At 59.6% G+C, this 15,192-nt stretch overlaps 1 protein-coding gene across 1 annotated transcript in view; it reads left to right on the forward strand.

Moving 5' to 3' along the window:
• The window catches only part of DRC11 (dynein regulatory complex subunit 11), a 71,356-nt gene that overhangs the window by 40,031 nt on the left and 16,133 nt on the right, over positions 1–15,192 (forward strand). The window contains exons 8-14 of the mRNA XM_081141897.1: positions 215–331; positions 3,091–3,166; positions 6,718–6,824; positions 6,954–7,055; positions 8,490–8,545; positions 10,182–10,264; positions 12,109–12,216. Coding sequence (XP_080998023.1) covers positions 215–331; positions 3,091–3,166; positions 6,718–6,824; positions 6,954–7,055; positions 8,490–8,545; positions 10,182–10,264; positions 12,109–12,216 — 649 coding nt within the window. The remainder of the gene's footprint in view (positions 1–214; positions 332–3,090; positions 3,167–6,717; positions 6,825–6,953; positions 7,056–8,489; positions 8,546–10,181; positions 10,265–12,108; positions 12,217–15,192) is intronic.

A 15,192-nucleotide genomic window follows, 5' to 3' on the forward strand; every position in this document is an offset into this window, starting at 1 on the left:
GCCACTGGGGAGCATGAGTTACACCCTTCGTGTCCCCGAGCCCCTCGCAGTCAGCAGCCCTGCCTGGGGGGGAAGGGGGGGTGCCCCCCCGGCCAGCACAGCCCCCGCCCGGCCGGAAAGCCGCGGTGATGCGGGCTCGGCTGAAAGCGGGCTCGGCTGGACGCGGGCTCGGCTGGACGCGGGCCCGGCTGGGACACTGGCGCTGTCTCACCAGGTCATCGAGGACATTCTCACCACACAAGAAGACGATGAAAAAAGCAAGAAGAAGAAACCGGAACCGAAGAAGAAAGATCAGAAAGTCAAAAAGAAAGAACCGAAATCAAAGGTCAAGGTAAGGGAGTCGGGATTTTAGAAATCCACGGGGGGTTTTGCTCTTTTGCTTTGGGTCGGGGGGGTCACCTCGGGGCGCGGGGAGGGCAGCCACCCGAGTCCGGAGGCCACGCGGCCCCCGCGGCTTTCCGGCTCTGCTTCCGTCGGTCGGCAACCGGCTGCCACCCCCTGCGACCTATGAACACCCACAGGGCGAGAAGGGCCCCCCCCCCAGCCCGGAGTCTCCCCCGTAAGCCGCGTGCGTGATCGTTTTTATTACTGAAAATAAGCGGTGCCACGCATCCCTCCTCGAGGGCAGAGGGCCGGAAGCTGCCCGGCGGACCAGGGGGCCCTTGGGTAATGGCCTTGGCGCCTCCACAGCGGGCTCCTCCCCCTGGCGCCCGACGCTGTCTTGGGTGTATTTTCACGGAGTTGGCGTCTCGCTCTCTGGAGCAGGTCGGAGGTCAGGCAGGGTCGCTACGAGCCTTGCCCTGTGCGGCGGGGTCGGGGGTGACTGTAGGGTTGGAGGAGCCGGGGGTTGGGGTGGGCGTGGGGCGGGCCCAGCGGGTGCTGTCCTCGCAGGACCCCCACCTTGGGGCGCGTGGAAGGCGGCTCCCAGGGCTCTCGCTCAGCATCAGCACCCCCACGGGGAGCGGAGCTCGGCCCGAAGCTCGTGTCCCCCGAGAGCGCGACTAGAGTAGCATTTCCACGCAGGGGCCACTTCACAGCTGACCAGACCACAGCCGCAGGACACTGGGTCCTTAGAGGTTAAGGTCCCACTGTGACTGTCCAGAGGCGGGGACCCAGCTCCAGCCCAGGCGGCAGTGGCCCTGCTCCGTGTCCCAGAGCTGGGTTCTGACGGGCGCTCGGGCTGCAGGGTGCCCCGGGGGACCCGCTCAGCGGCGTCTGGCCCCCTGCTCCTGGGAACCCTGGTACCACGTCCCGGTGAGAGGACAGGACAGTCTGGGCGACTCCAGAGGGTGGGGAAGGAGCCTGAGCGGGGAGCCCGGGGAAGGGGCGGGCGAGCAGAGGGCAGCACCCAGCGCCCAGGTAGGTGCAGGGCACAGGCCGGGGTAAAGCCCACATGCTGTTGAAATCCCCCCGCGGCGGCGCCAGCCGGCTGCCCGCGATGGCCGCGCTCGCAGCGCTCAGCTCCTGCGCTGTGACGGGCCGTCCTTCACCCGCCCCGTGCGTCCCTGTCCCTCCCTTTAGCCGTGTCCCATTGTCCACCGCAGGGTCAAAATGAGGGCGACCCCTGCTGCTCATTTGGGCACAGCCGCCCTGCTGGAGTGGAGGCCGAGGGGGCCTCTCGGGGGCCCCTCCAGGACCCAGGGGCTCGGGCCCCAACCGCCCAGAACGTCCTGAGCTCCCGGTCTCAGGCAGCTGACCCGTGTGAGGTTACCCTCCCCCCAGGACAGTCACCTTAGGGTGCGAAGGCCCAGCCCCTCACCCGCTGGTCAGCCCCTGGGCGCCCTGTGATTGTGCAACAGCTGCTCCCTCCCCCTCCTGTGGGTGCTGTTCCCAGTAAACCCTCTGAGTACCTCCAGGGACCCCTTCTCGTGAGACCACCTACTGCCCTGCTAATTTGCCTGCACCCCAAAAGTTGTGCATTGTTCCATCATATCCCCAAAAAAGCTGTCTCGCCCGATGAAGCTAATTTTGTAACTCTCCTTGGTAAGAGAGTTTTTAAGCGGCGCCGGAGCACAAGGGCAGCCGGAGGCGTTTCGCGTCACCCTCGGCATCTCCTCTCCGCGCTCCGGTGGAAAACCCGCTGTTAGCGAATCTCGTCCCATAAACACGGAAAGCGCCCGCGGCGCCACCCGCCTGTGCGGAGTGAAGGCGTTTCACTAACTAGCTACGGAAGAGGCGCTTGGCCACGAACAGCTGGGGACGGAAAGCGACGTGTGGGCCCGTCGGCACTGACGATGTGGTTGTAAAGGACGGGTGGGCCCTGCAGGACGCTCAGAAATGAATTTAGTCCTGAAACACAGGCCTCCAACGCGGCAGTGTGATTATTAAAAGAATAAGTGGCCGTCGCTAATAAAAACTGGAATATTTAAATTATATGGGGACACTTCTCAGAGATGGGATTTTCTTCCCCGTGGACTTTGGAAAGTCTCCTAGAATCAACCCCAAAGGGCCTGGGAGCACCCCGGAGGCCAGCTAGTCAGATCCGGGTGTGCAATTTGGTACTTTGACCTGTAGAAAAAAGGCATCGTTACAGTCCCCGTGCAAGGGTGAGGCCGGGAGAGGAAACGTCTCTGTAACATGCACAGACACTGACTCACCGGCCCGAGCCCCGGGGGCCGAGCTGTGATTTCCGTTGGGTATTTTACAACACTTAGTCCCTACCAGTCGCCAGCCCCCTACGTGCAGTCAGGAAACTTAGGAAAGACCTCATATTAAAAAAAAAAAAAAACCCGGCAGGATTATCTGAATATTTGCACTAACCTCTGTAATTGGAAAACCTCCTTCCAGACATCACACAGGTAGAAGGTGGGAAGCTCCGTGAGTCCCCGAGACGTGACAAAGTGTGGACAGCAGGAGCGGCCTGGAGAGGGGCCTGGGGGCGAGTGGGTGGGAAGGCGGGACGAGGGGTCCCGGGCGGGGTTCCAGGCGACCTCGGAGCCAGAGAACCAGGGGCCCCCCTCAGGGAGGGGCGTGGTGGGTGTGGGGCCCGCCGAGGGGGGCAGGCGGTGGGCAGGAAGGGCGCGGGCTCGCGGCCCAGCCTCGGCAGGCGCCGTGTCCGCACGTCCCAGGGACGTTACTCTGCCCCGTCAGGATGAAGAGGAGCCCTGGAAGATGTCGCCCAGCGCCTTCCTCCCCACCGTGGAGAAGGGAAACCGCACGTACAAAGGTCAGTCTGGGGAACGAGCGGGGCAACCGCGGTGTCACTGTCCCCGGCAGGCCCCTGGCCGAGCCCCGGCCTCCGGAGAGGCGGCGAGCACGCAGCTCGGAGCCAGGACTCCGTCTCTGTCTTAAAATCCCTCTGGTGCCTTCAAGGCCTATCGTGGGTGAGACGGCAGGACGCAGGCGGGGTGAGGGATCCCCTAAACCTCTGTTCCGCTTCGAACCCCCAACACCTCCATTCCCCTGCCGGTGATGGAGGGAAGGCGTGTCCTGGGTGGTTTAAGAAAAGCAACGCCACCCGGACAGCAGACATTTCAACCCCGTTAGACAGGCTGTGCCCGCAGGTGATGTGGTTCCTGCAGCTCATGCGCGTAGTTAGCTCAGCCACAGCCGGGCCCACGTCTCCACGCGGTTCACGAGCACAGTCATCCCATTCCCTCGGGTCCTGTCCACCCTCAGGACACACCCAGCACAGCACGACCTGCCTCGGGGACTCCGGTCGCTCGCGCCGCCTGGGGATCCCTGGGAAATGTAGTGGGGTCTCCCGGCGTCGGTCCCGTGGGCGCCGCCTCTGACCCTGGTCCTGTGTGGACAGGGCCTCGCGCCTTCTGTTCCCCTTGCCTGGGAAGCTTGTCCCTGCGGCCTTGCCCACCCGGCCCAGCTTCGCTTCCTCCGTCTGACCCCCACGTTGCTCCGCCGTCTCGTGCGGCAGGAAGCCCGTCCCCGCTACGGGCCTCAGAGCAGCGCCTGGCTGGCCACCGGGCTCCGTGGAGTCGTGAATTTAACACTTTATGAATGAAGTCTTTATAAATTAGGCGACATGAAGAAATCAGACTCACAAATACATCTGAATCTATTCAGTGCGTTTTCTAATGAACGAATGAACGTGGGCGTGAATGTCATCAGGCAGTGTCACCGGAGGCAGACGAGTGGGACAATTTCCATTATAATCCTTAATGCTCCCTGACTTTGTTTAATACGATGTGCATGCATTGTTTCGATGGAAGCAAACATTAATTTGGGGGAAATCTTGTGTTTCTGCGGGAAGCCAAGACTTTTAACCCACTGACGGCCCCAGGAAAGCTCTTGAGACTCTCGGTGCCTTTTGTGTAATATCTGTTTCCATTAAAGCTAAATAAATAAGAAAATAAACACCCCCCCGCACAGTGGCCCCTGCGGAGCAGGAGCGGCGCCCTTTCCCTGTCGGACTGGGGGCGTGTCCCGCCCAACCTGCCAGGTCTTCAGAAACGTAAGGAAATGGCTGCCTCGTCTTAGACGTCTTCTGAAAACGCGAAGGTTTTCCCTTTCAAATCAGACATCAGCCTCTTACTCACGGGGCTGGGGCCCTCCCCTGAGCCCGGCCTGCTTTCCAGTCGGGGAGAAGGTGCGTTCTCTGCCGTGGGGCGAGCGGGGGGGGGCCCTGAATAGCTCCCCGCATTTACCAACGTCCACGAGAGACCTGAAGGGATTGAGGAGAGCCGGGCACAGACGCGTGTGGGAGAGGCACAGACTCGGGGAAAGACGCCCTGCGACGGGCCTGGAGGCGAGGCCGGGCGCTGGCCGCAGGCGCCGCTGCAGTTACACCCGTGACCGCGGCGGGGGTCCTTTCTGCGCAAGGCTGCGCGCCTTTCTTCTCTTTATTTGTTTTGGTTTTTCCCCACCTGGCCCGGTCCGTGGGCATCACGGTGTCACTGACTGCATTCCCTGCGCTGTACTTTACCCCCGTGACTATTTGGCGCTTCTGAACCCCCCACCTCCCTCTCCCAGCCCGCAGCCCCCTCCGGCGACCGGCAGCCGCGCTCTGCGTCTCCGAGGCGGTTTCCAGGCTGTTTGCTCATTTATTCTGTTCGTTAGACTCCACACAGAAGCGAAATCCTATGGCATTTGCCTTTCCCGGCTGACGCGTCTCACTTGGCATGATGCCCTCCGGCCCGCCCGGGCCGCCTTGTCGCCAACGCTAAGGTTCCGTCCCTGTTCCGCCCGAGCGATATCCACGGTGTATGTGCAGCACCGCATTTTCCCCTCGGCTGCTGGTGGGCACCTGGGCGGCCCCGTACCGTGGCTCTGGTAAACAACGCTGCGGTGACCGTGGGCGCGCATATATTCTTCGGAATTAGTGTCCTGTGTTCTTCGGATACATACCCAGACGTGGGATCGCTGGGTCGTAGGCGGCTCCATTTTTAATTCTCTGAGGACCCTCCGCGCTGTCTCCGCAGTGGCCACCCGTCGCCCTCCCCCCAGCAGCGCAGGAGGCTCCCTCTTCCCCACGACCCCGCCAGCTCTCCCCTTGGCTGATGGGTTCCTTTCATTATTAAACGCATTGCTTCCCGATTTGGGTAAATCCATCCAGGGAGCACCCAGACGTGGGTTCCTCTCTGTGACCGTGACTGTCCTCTCTGTGTCCATCTAAGCTCCACCCCTTCCTTCTCCATCAGCCGCATCAGGGCCCACAGACTCGGTCAGTCTCAGGATCCCCAGGCCCTGCTCACAGGGGAGCCCGGGGCTGACAGCCCCCTGCCCCCTTCGCTCACCGCACCGCCTGCCACCCAGGCTGCGTGACCCGTCCTCCCAGGCCCCAGCCATTGTCGGAGGTGGGGAAGCCTCCTCCCGGCCCCAGGCCTTCAGTTGCCCTCCCCAGTTGGCGGGAATCACCGCCCAATAGTGAATTCCCCGCGGGGCGGCCACGCCGGGTGGTGGCTGCAGGTCCCAGCGGCTTCCATCACATTCTGAACGTGGATTCCAGGAGGAGACGTCCTTTCCCAAACTGACAATCTCGTCTCCCGTGGGAGACACGCACGCACCCGTCCCACCGCTGGGGCCCCAGTGACCTGCCCCTCGGCACAGCTCCCGAGAAATGAGCTTGATTCCCACCTATGCCAGTGACGCGAGATTCGCCTTATTTTCTCCAGGGGCACGTTCCTCTCACCACCCCCCTAGTGCCAGGCAAGGCAGGAAGGAAGTGTAAATCTGCGTGACCTCGCGAACACCCCGAAAAGTAGCTCAGCCAGACAGCCGTGGCGCGGGGGGCAAGCAGCGGGGCCTGAGTGTTCAGCGTTGTCTTTAACGGGCCCGGCCCGGGGCTGCTGAGCTGAAGAAGCAGCACACGCGCCCGCAGTTAGCGATTTGAACAGTGAGACAGTCCCCCGCAACTGTGCAGTTGCAAACCCACAACTGATACATTGTTTCTTACTTGGTAACAGTTGCAAACCCACAACTGATACATTGTTTCTTACTTGGTAACTCTCACGTAGAGACGCTATTTGCCCCGTCCTCTCTATTTGATATTTTCGCATTAGCGGCTCCTTCGTATTGTTGATGTTACACACGTTCGCGTCTCCTGCCTGGGAGGCCGAAGCGAAGGCCACGTGAGCCCCGCACCCCCGCCCCAGGTCCGTCCTTCCCAAGCGGGCGTAGAATCCGCGCCATAGGCTAGAAAGCAGATGCGCGTCTTCCACTGCGGGAGCCGCTCTGGCTGCTTCTGGCGTCGGAAGAAGCGTTCACTTTCCTGTCCTCTGTCCTCGGTCCTCGGTCCTCGGTCCTCGGTCCCCGGGCGCACAGAGCTGTGGGAGAAAAGGGACGAGTCGTGGAACTTCCGCCAGGGCTACGATCTGGACATGATCCGGGAGGAGAAGCGGCAGGAGCTGGAGTCGGAGATCCGCGTGCAGGTAGAGCCGCGCCGGCCCCGCGGGTCACGGCGGCCACGGGTCGGCCCGCGTTGTCCTCACGACCCGCCGGAGCTGGGCACGCGTGAGGCGCAGCGTCGCCCAAAGGAGGCGTGTTTTGTGTTCACATAGGTGGATGAGCTGATGAGACAGGAGCTGAAAAACTTAAAACTCGCTGTGAACAGAGAGAAGGAGCTTCCGATCAAACCGGGAAAGAAGAAAGGAGGTAAAAATGTGAGTAGCGAGGGAGCGCGGGGAGGGGCGAGGCCAGGGCAGAGCCCCGCGGCGGGAAGGAGCCCCCCGCGGGCCCCGGCTGCCCGGCCGCTCGCAGGGAGCCCGCCTTCCCTTCCTGAGTTTCCGTCTCACCGGTTAGCCCTCGGGTTGTGGGCTCAGGGACGGGGCGATTCACCCCCTCACCACGGTGGAGTCGCATTGCCCGGGCCCACACGAGAAGGCCCAGGCGGTGACCTTCTCGGGTGGTTCTGCAGGACATCGGTCGGCATTGGGAGCAGCCTGGCAAAGGCACCGGGATCTCTCTGTATGATTTCTTACAACTGCATGTGAACCTACCGTTATCCCACAGTTTAAAAATTAACTTTAAAAAGCCCAACAACATGAAGTGTAGCTACTTGCAGCCACACACGTGAGTCTTGCCGCCGTGATCCTGCCTGAAAGAAGCCAGGCGTGAAAGGCTTTGCGGCGCAGGATCCACGCAGGAGAGCAGGCCCCGGGTCTCCAGGGCGTCGGGGACGTGGTCACAGACCCACTGGGAGGCAGCAGGAGGGAGGGAGTTCGGGCGATGGGAACACATGCTGTATGTCGAGTGGCATGTGTTTAAATGGTTACACATAAAAGGGAATACAGTCATGTGTAGAACTTAATTTACATGGGGATAGACGTAACTGTACATAAATTACGCTGCGATAAAAATAGCGAACGAACGAATGAATGAGGAACTAGCACGGAGGGGAGAGAGCGGAGCCTTAAGGGCCCGGTGGCCAGTCCTGTGCAGCTCGGATCCCCGGTGGCCTGGGGAGGCCTGAGCTTGATGAACTGGGAAAGGGAGAGAGAGACGGGGCTGGGAACACTTGGAGCCTGTGCGGAGGGGTCCTGACCTGCCTGCGGGAGGGATGTTCTCGTCAGAGCGGAGAGGCCAGCAGCCCTGTTATAAAGGACCAGGCCCTCTGCTCCTTCCCCGCTGTCGCGAGTCCCCCAAGGCAGAGCCCTCGGGGAGCAGAGGTGGACAGCTGCCCGGCCCTGCAGGCTCCTGGTTTCAGACCGGACGCTAGCAGAGAGGTGACTGGGTGCCAAAGACACGCGTGGCTTGCTTGCCCGTGCCCACGGCACTCTCACCCCTTGTCGTATCCTGTGCCCGAGCCGAGGAAGCGCATCACAGTGCGCAGGGCTGATGGGAATGCGGCCCATGCAGTTTCACGGTGCTGACCTCACTTTCTGTCCACCCAGGGACATGTCCACTGGGCGCCGGGGGACCTTCCGGGCCAGTCCCTATGTCCATGGAAACGTGCTTCCCACCTGCTTTACGGTTACGCGCACCGCGGCCAGCTTCTCACCTCGGCCTCCCCGCCGCCTCCAAACCCCGGCTCCCTTAGCTGATTTCTAGAGTCAATTGTTTTTCCTAAACCCTTGGGCATTTCCTTTTTCTTCCAGAAAAATAAGGGGAAGAAAAGTAAAAAGGGGAAAGACAAAGACCTGACCCCTGACAGGTAAGGAGGGCCCTGTGTTGTTAGGGTGGGGTGGGGGGTGCCCTGATGAGAATGGGGCACAGCACGGTCAGCCCCCACCCGGCAAAGGCCCCTGTGGGTTCTCCACACCCCAGCTCCTCCCTGGGTGTCCCGGGGACAGTGCCCAGCCCCTGTGGGTCCCGAACAAAGAGCGGCACCTACTGGGAGATGCGCCAGGAAGGGGGGCCCAGAAGGCACAGGTGGGCCCGTTGCCTCTGAACTCCTGTGACCTTCTTTACATTTTAAAATTCATGGGCTTCCTAAGAAATTGTTTAAAATACATCATCCTGACCCAACTTCTGAGGAAATACGGAGGTACCGTAAGAAACGTCTGCTTCATCAAATTAATGGAAACCTTAAACGGGTATTTTTACAATAGCTTAAGGTAGTTTCAAAGTTGAAACCGTGTCCTGTAACAAAAGCCTGTTTCACGGGGAGATCCAAATAGGGGTCTGTGTCCTCTTCGTACATTGTTTCGATTATTTTAGAAACTCTCGCATTTTGCGTTACCATTTTATGCATGTTACATGGTTACATTAAACAACTTGCTCAGCAGCTGGTGTTTCCTTGGCACAGGTCAGGTACCGTTATCCCAGGTTCCGTCGGAGTTAAAACTTCCTAATTCTCAGCTGAGGGCCCCCTATTTCCAATATATTTAGTAGAATAAAATTCCAGTCGATCAAAGACTGGGGTCACTGAATTAGCACTTATCCCAACGGTATTTGGCCTGAATCTGATATTCTGGAGCCTCTTTTAACCGCACTACCTGGGACCCCAGGACGGCCAAGTTGCTGCTTAGATATGGTCATGTTTACAGTCCCTCAGTCTAAAGAACGACCCGGGCAGGGCCAAAGAGTACGGCCCCTCGAAAGCAAAGGGAAAAGACAGAACATCTCGAAGGACTATGCCAGACAGTGTTTGAACTTGACCTGCCCGAGTTCCTGCAAAGCCAGGCCCCCGTCAACTTCCCCGGGAGGTTCATTCGTCAAGGGGCATGGTTCCTCCATATTTTTCCTCAATTAGTATAAATTACCCGTGCGCTGGCTACGTGCCCAAGGACCTCTCAGGGAAGTGGTTTTGACATCTGCAAACACTGGAAAAGCATAATATCCTCCTAAAAAACCATCCCACTCAGAGCCGTGGACGGTGTTCCTTTCATTTCGAAGCGTTTCGCCTGTAAGCCTCCTTTACCCAGGTTTCCTTTACACTCTCGTGCTGGGGGCTTAAAAGGCAGGTCAGTGTCGCGTAGGATGCGTGGCCCACGCGGCCTGCAGGCGCTGACTGAACAAACGTGGAATAACGGCCCATTGTGTTCGAGTTGTTGGGTGACCTCTGATTCTTACCCGAGCCGCCTCGCAGACCGGTGGAAGGGCGGGCGGCCCCGGGGAGCGTCCCCATTCACGGGAAACATCAGGCGCACACGTGGACGTGTGGACGTATTGTTTTTAAAAAGCCTAATATATCCCCAAGTTGCAGAAGCGCCTTGAGAGTCCGTGTGCGGGCACGTGCCCAGGTGTACCCTGACACGGAGCCTGGTTAGAGTTCCCTGCAGACGGGGTGATGGCGGAAACGCCGCTGGCTCCGCGCCCCTGAAACCCCCCGTCTGCTCCCTCCGCAGAACCATCGAGTCCCTGTACAAGGAGCTGGTGCAGGAAGGGCTCCTGGTCCAGGCTCTGAAGGTCAACCTCTCCGACTACATCGGTAAGGCGCAGCGGAGGAGAGCCCGCCCGCGGCCCGCGCCGTCCCGGGTGCTGAGCTCCCGGAGCTGGAAATCTGCCCCGTGTGTGGTCCACGCCCGGGGCTGGCCCACAGCGGCGTGTAGTGTGCCGGGTTCGAATGGATTTGAGTTCGTTCTGTGCTGTGGACCAAGGGGTCCGGCTCTCTCCCCGGATGGGGCAGAAGCAGGTTTTCGAACCTGCTATCGAGGTTCCCGGGGCTTTCTTTCTGGTACAGGCTGGGTCAGGGAGAACTGTTCCTGCGTTCACGTTGTTTTTGTTTTTAATTGTCACCTGAGGATATTTTTTCCGTTGCTTTTCAGAGAGAGTGGAAGGGGGAGAGAGAGAGAGACACCCATGTGAGAGAGGCCCATTGGCTGGTTGCCCCCCACATGCACCCCAACCAGGCCGGGCACCGACGCTCCAACCACTGAGCCACACCGACCAGGGCCCCGCATTCCCGTTTAAACAAATGCCCCCCAGCTACTTCCATGACTCGGTCCTTACGGGAGGGGCCCTTCCAGAGGGGCCGCCACAGAGGAAGGTGTTGGGGACGTTTGCCGGCCCCATCTTCAACTAATGTCTTTTTCTTTATTTTAAAAAAAATAATAATAACCTGATGATCTGAAAACACCGTTAAAGCTTAAAACTCTACACAATCCCTCCACTTGAGGCGGACGTCATTGTCACTGTCCCGCGTCCGCAGTGAACAAGGGCGTCCTAGTGCATGGCCACCGAGGATGCTCACGCTCGGAAAATTTAACGCGAATACGATACTGTCCGCTAACGTCTAATTACCAGTCGATCCCACCAGCCGTCCTAATAAAGTCCTGCAGAACTGTTTGTCTTTTTCAACCCAAAACCCAGTCCAGGACCACGGACATGCCGGTCATTTATTTTTAGTCTCTTTTCATTCAAATCGTCAATCCAGGACGACTTCTAACTGCGGTTTTCCCCGCGTTGGAAGAGACTTCAAAGCTTTCGGTATTTCCAGTGTTTCGTACGCACACAAGGGTATTTCTTCAGTATTTTTATAGACACACACGGATGTGTCTGCCGCACGCATGTGACATCAAAAGCTCGGCAGCATCCGTACCGGTTCCGGAAAGAGCTGGGAGAAACGGTCGTGTGGTATTTTCACTTCGGATCCGGTGCAGATCCAGAGGCACCGTGAGCGCGTCAGGGCCCATCGTCTCCACCGAGGGGCGGCCAGGCTCGTCTGCGCGGTGACCGCCCCCGGATTAGCCGGAAAATAACGCTTCAGGGTTAGGACGCGGCCCAGTTACGCCCTCTGGTGCCTTCTGGTCAAGCCTGTGAAGATCTATTTCCGTCTCCTTTGGGGTTCCTTTAAAAATGTAAATGAACATCACCCTCCAAAAGAGATGTTTGGACTCGTGTCCCTCCTTCCCAACGGGTGTATTTTGGACTCAGAGGTGCTCTGTCCCCGGGCGGGTTCCACGTGGCCGCCGGTTTGTGCGAAGGTCATTCGGCAGCTCCTGGGCTACAAATCAAACAAAGCTGCCACGTTTCGGTCGCCTGCACGTGTCCTGGTTAGAGCTTTGTTCCTGCTCACAAGCCCAGTAGTCAGAGGTGATTTTTTTCCGCTCTGGAGAGGTTACTGTCGCGGTCAACATACCTGTCTGCTTTCGCGATCGGACAGTTCTTCCTCGAGCCTTTCTCTGAGAAAACGTGTGTCCTTCACACTGCGCCCCCCCCCATAGGATTATATTTGCTCGGAAATGTTCCATCGGCCTCCTGCGTGAACGTCCACGCGCCCCGCTCGTGCCCAGACTGCGGCGCCCACTCATCTGTCCCGTTTCCTTTCCCCAGGTGAGTACAGCTACCTGGGGGCCACTCTCCGCCGGCTGTCCATAGAGCCCATGCCGTCCCTGTCCGACGTCCGCCAGCTGGTCGCCCTGTACGGGATCCTGCCGCTAGGTAAAGCCCCACGCGCCCTCTCCGGCCCGTTCCGGACACGGCACACCCCTCGCCGGCTTCGGCCGTGACTCCCTGGTCGTCACCAGTGTGCATCGGGGCTTCACTCGCCTCCGAGGCTTGAGCGAGGGTGGTTCCCTCGAGCGGGTGCATCCCAGAGCACCCCGAAAGGGGCTCCCCGGGGATCCCGTTGGAGTCCCCGCTCCACGCCGTGGATGGAAGGTCCCGTGGGCAGCTGCCTGGGGAGGTAACAGAGCGAGCGCCTGGGAGCAAAGTGCATCGAGTCAGACGGGGGCTGAGGCTAAGAGCAGCTGGAACTTGGGCCGATGGAGATGAAATACGTGTAACAGACGGACAATACCAGGGTCAGCACAAAAAGTGCTTAATATCTGTGGGTCCACGAAACAAAATAAATAGGCTGGTCCTCAAATGTCACCAGTGTCATGGGCGGCACTGGAGCCCAGACACCAAGAGCTGGCAAGATGTTAAGGAAACTCCTGACAAAGGGGAGGGTGTGCGTGTCCTCGGCTCCTGGGGACAGGTGACCGATGTCCTTCCCAAGATGCCTGAGAGTGACAGGGAAGATGCTCGGGAAGCAGCCTGCCCGGACCCTCCTGTCAGTGGGGAGCCTGGAGCCCCTTCGGGTGGCTGGACTCGCCGGACCCCAGAGCTGGCCAACGGTTGTTCTCATGGCCTGTGTGTGTCTGTCCGTGTGTGTGTGTGTCCGTGTGTGTGCGTTCATGTGTGTGTGTGTCTGTTGTGTGCATGTCCGTGTGTGTGTGTGTGCCCGTGTGTGCGCGTTCATGTGTGCGCATGCCCGTGTGTGTGCGTGCCCGTGTGTGTGCGTGCCCGTGTGTGTGCGTGTCCGTGTGTGTGCGTGTGTATGCGTGTCCATGTGTGTGCATGTCCGTGTCTCTGTGTGTGTGCATGTCTGTGTGTGTGCGTGCCCGTGTGTGTGCGTGCCCGTGTGTGTGCGTGTGAGCAGCGTACAACCAAGGCCGAGAGAGAAATGTGTTCGCCTCTGCCTTCCGAGTGTTTCATCTACATTCCAGCATCTGAAATAGCCTCCAGTTACAAAAAGGAATGTGCCCGCTGGCCCGGATCATTCAGGTCGCCGCTGCCAGGACCAACCGACCCGGCGCCCGGCAGAGGCACGGAGGACTCAGGCCGCAGGCGTGCACGCCCGGCCCCCTCGCAGGCTCTGCTGCCCCCCGGCTCTCAGGAGCCTCATCTGGGTTCCCGGGGCCAGGTCTGAGCTTTCAGAGCCCCCTGGGGGGATAAAGGAAGGCCCAGGATGCATCTGCTCAGCGCCCACCCTCCCTCCGGGAAAGGCGACCGACCCCTGGAGCAGGAGGGGGAGGAGGGAGGGAGGAGGGTCCCCACAGAGCAGAGCCAGGAGTTTCACAGGAATGGAGTGGCCTCCCGGCAGAAGTCGTCCAAGCGGACGCTGTCCCGGCAGAAGCTGGCTGGGTGGACGTTGGACCTGCTATTCCGGACGAGCGAGCCGCCTGGAGTCCGGTTTAGGAAGCAGCCGAGGCGCCTTGTCACGTGGGACGCCGGCCCTGGGACACTAACCGTCCAAAACTTGAAGAGCCTGGAAATTCACTCTGTCTCTCAGTAATTCTCTGTATTTTTTGAAACTGCCACTGAAAGTCAAGATAGTCAGGAAGAGCCGAGGACACCGTGGCAGACATGGCCCGTCAACCCCCTGCCCCTGCCCCGGGCTGATCAGCGAGGCCCAGGCCACCCTCTTACCTCTCTCAGCGACCCTGGGGCCACCCCTTCCTCCTGAAAAGTCACTGCCCCGGAGTAAATGGGAACCTCCTCCTGGGTCCCCCCCACCTTGTCCCCTCCCTCCTCCTGGCCCCTCCCCAGATTCTGTCCTCAGCTCTCTCCTCTCCCTCCACCCCTCCCAGGAACTTCTCCCCACCCCTGGCCTCAGCCAGCACCCTTGGCTAATCCGCCACCCCGATCACCTCCCCGGGACCCCCGCAGCCGGCGTCAGTCTCTGTCCCCACCTCCCGCTGCCCCTAACATGGCACCAATCAGATTCCCTGCCGCCCCCCAGCGCCTGCCTCACTCCCCTCGCCAGGCCTGTCCCCCCCTGAATCTCCCCACTCGCCCCCTTCACTAGGTCTCCCAGTTCGGCCTTTGCTTCCTGGGCCGCCACCTCCTGGAAGTCTGCCTGAGCCACCCCCACCCGGCCTCCACCAAGTTAAATTCAGTTTCTCTCTGGACTCTTCTGTGGCTCTCACAGATCTTAGCACTATTTGCCTTCCATTTGAGTCACGTCCACTTGGGTTTAATAAGTTGTTTCCAGCAATTCCTGACCCTTTTCACATTGGAAGCCTGGAGGCCGCCAGCAGGGACCAGGACCCGAGCAGCCCTCAGGCCCAGCTGCTGAGAAGACCCAGCGAGTGGGCACCTCGCTTCCCGGTGGAGGGCAGGGTCCCCTTCACCCCTCACTCGCCACAGATAAGGCACGCCTGTTAATTCCATGTTTTTAAAATATGTCTTTATTGACTTTTCGAGAGAGAGAGAGGAAAGCAGAGAAACATTGGTGAGAAACATCACCCATCGGGTGCCTTCTGCACGCCCCCCACTGGGGTCCGAGCCCTCAGCCTGGGCAGGTGCCCCGACCGGGAATCGGACCAGCGACCCCTTGGAACCAGCGGGACTCGACCACTGAGCAACACTGGCCGGGCCGTTTAATTTCATTTTAAAGAGTACGTCTCACAACTGTTTCCAAGTTTGCGTGGAGCAGGTCAGTTGACCACAGAAACTGTGTCTAGCGATTCGGTAGATTCACAATAGCTTTTCAGTTACCCAGGAAAAGACAGAAAACAAGAACAACACGATAGTTATCATGATACTGATGCATTTAGAGCTGCTCAGAAAGTGCCCAGCAGTTGACCAAAAGCCAACCGGAGAGGCCGCGTCTCCACCTCGGCCCTTCCCGGGACGCAGCTCCTCTCACTG

The sequence above is a fragment of the Miniopterus schreibersii genome, assembly GCF_964146895.1.
Source record: "Miniopterus schreibersii genome assembly, chromosome: 7".
Lineage (NCBI taxonomy): Eukaryota > Metazoa > Chordata > Mammalia > Chiroptera > Miniopteridae > Miniopterus > Miniopterus schreibersii.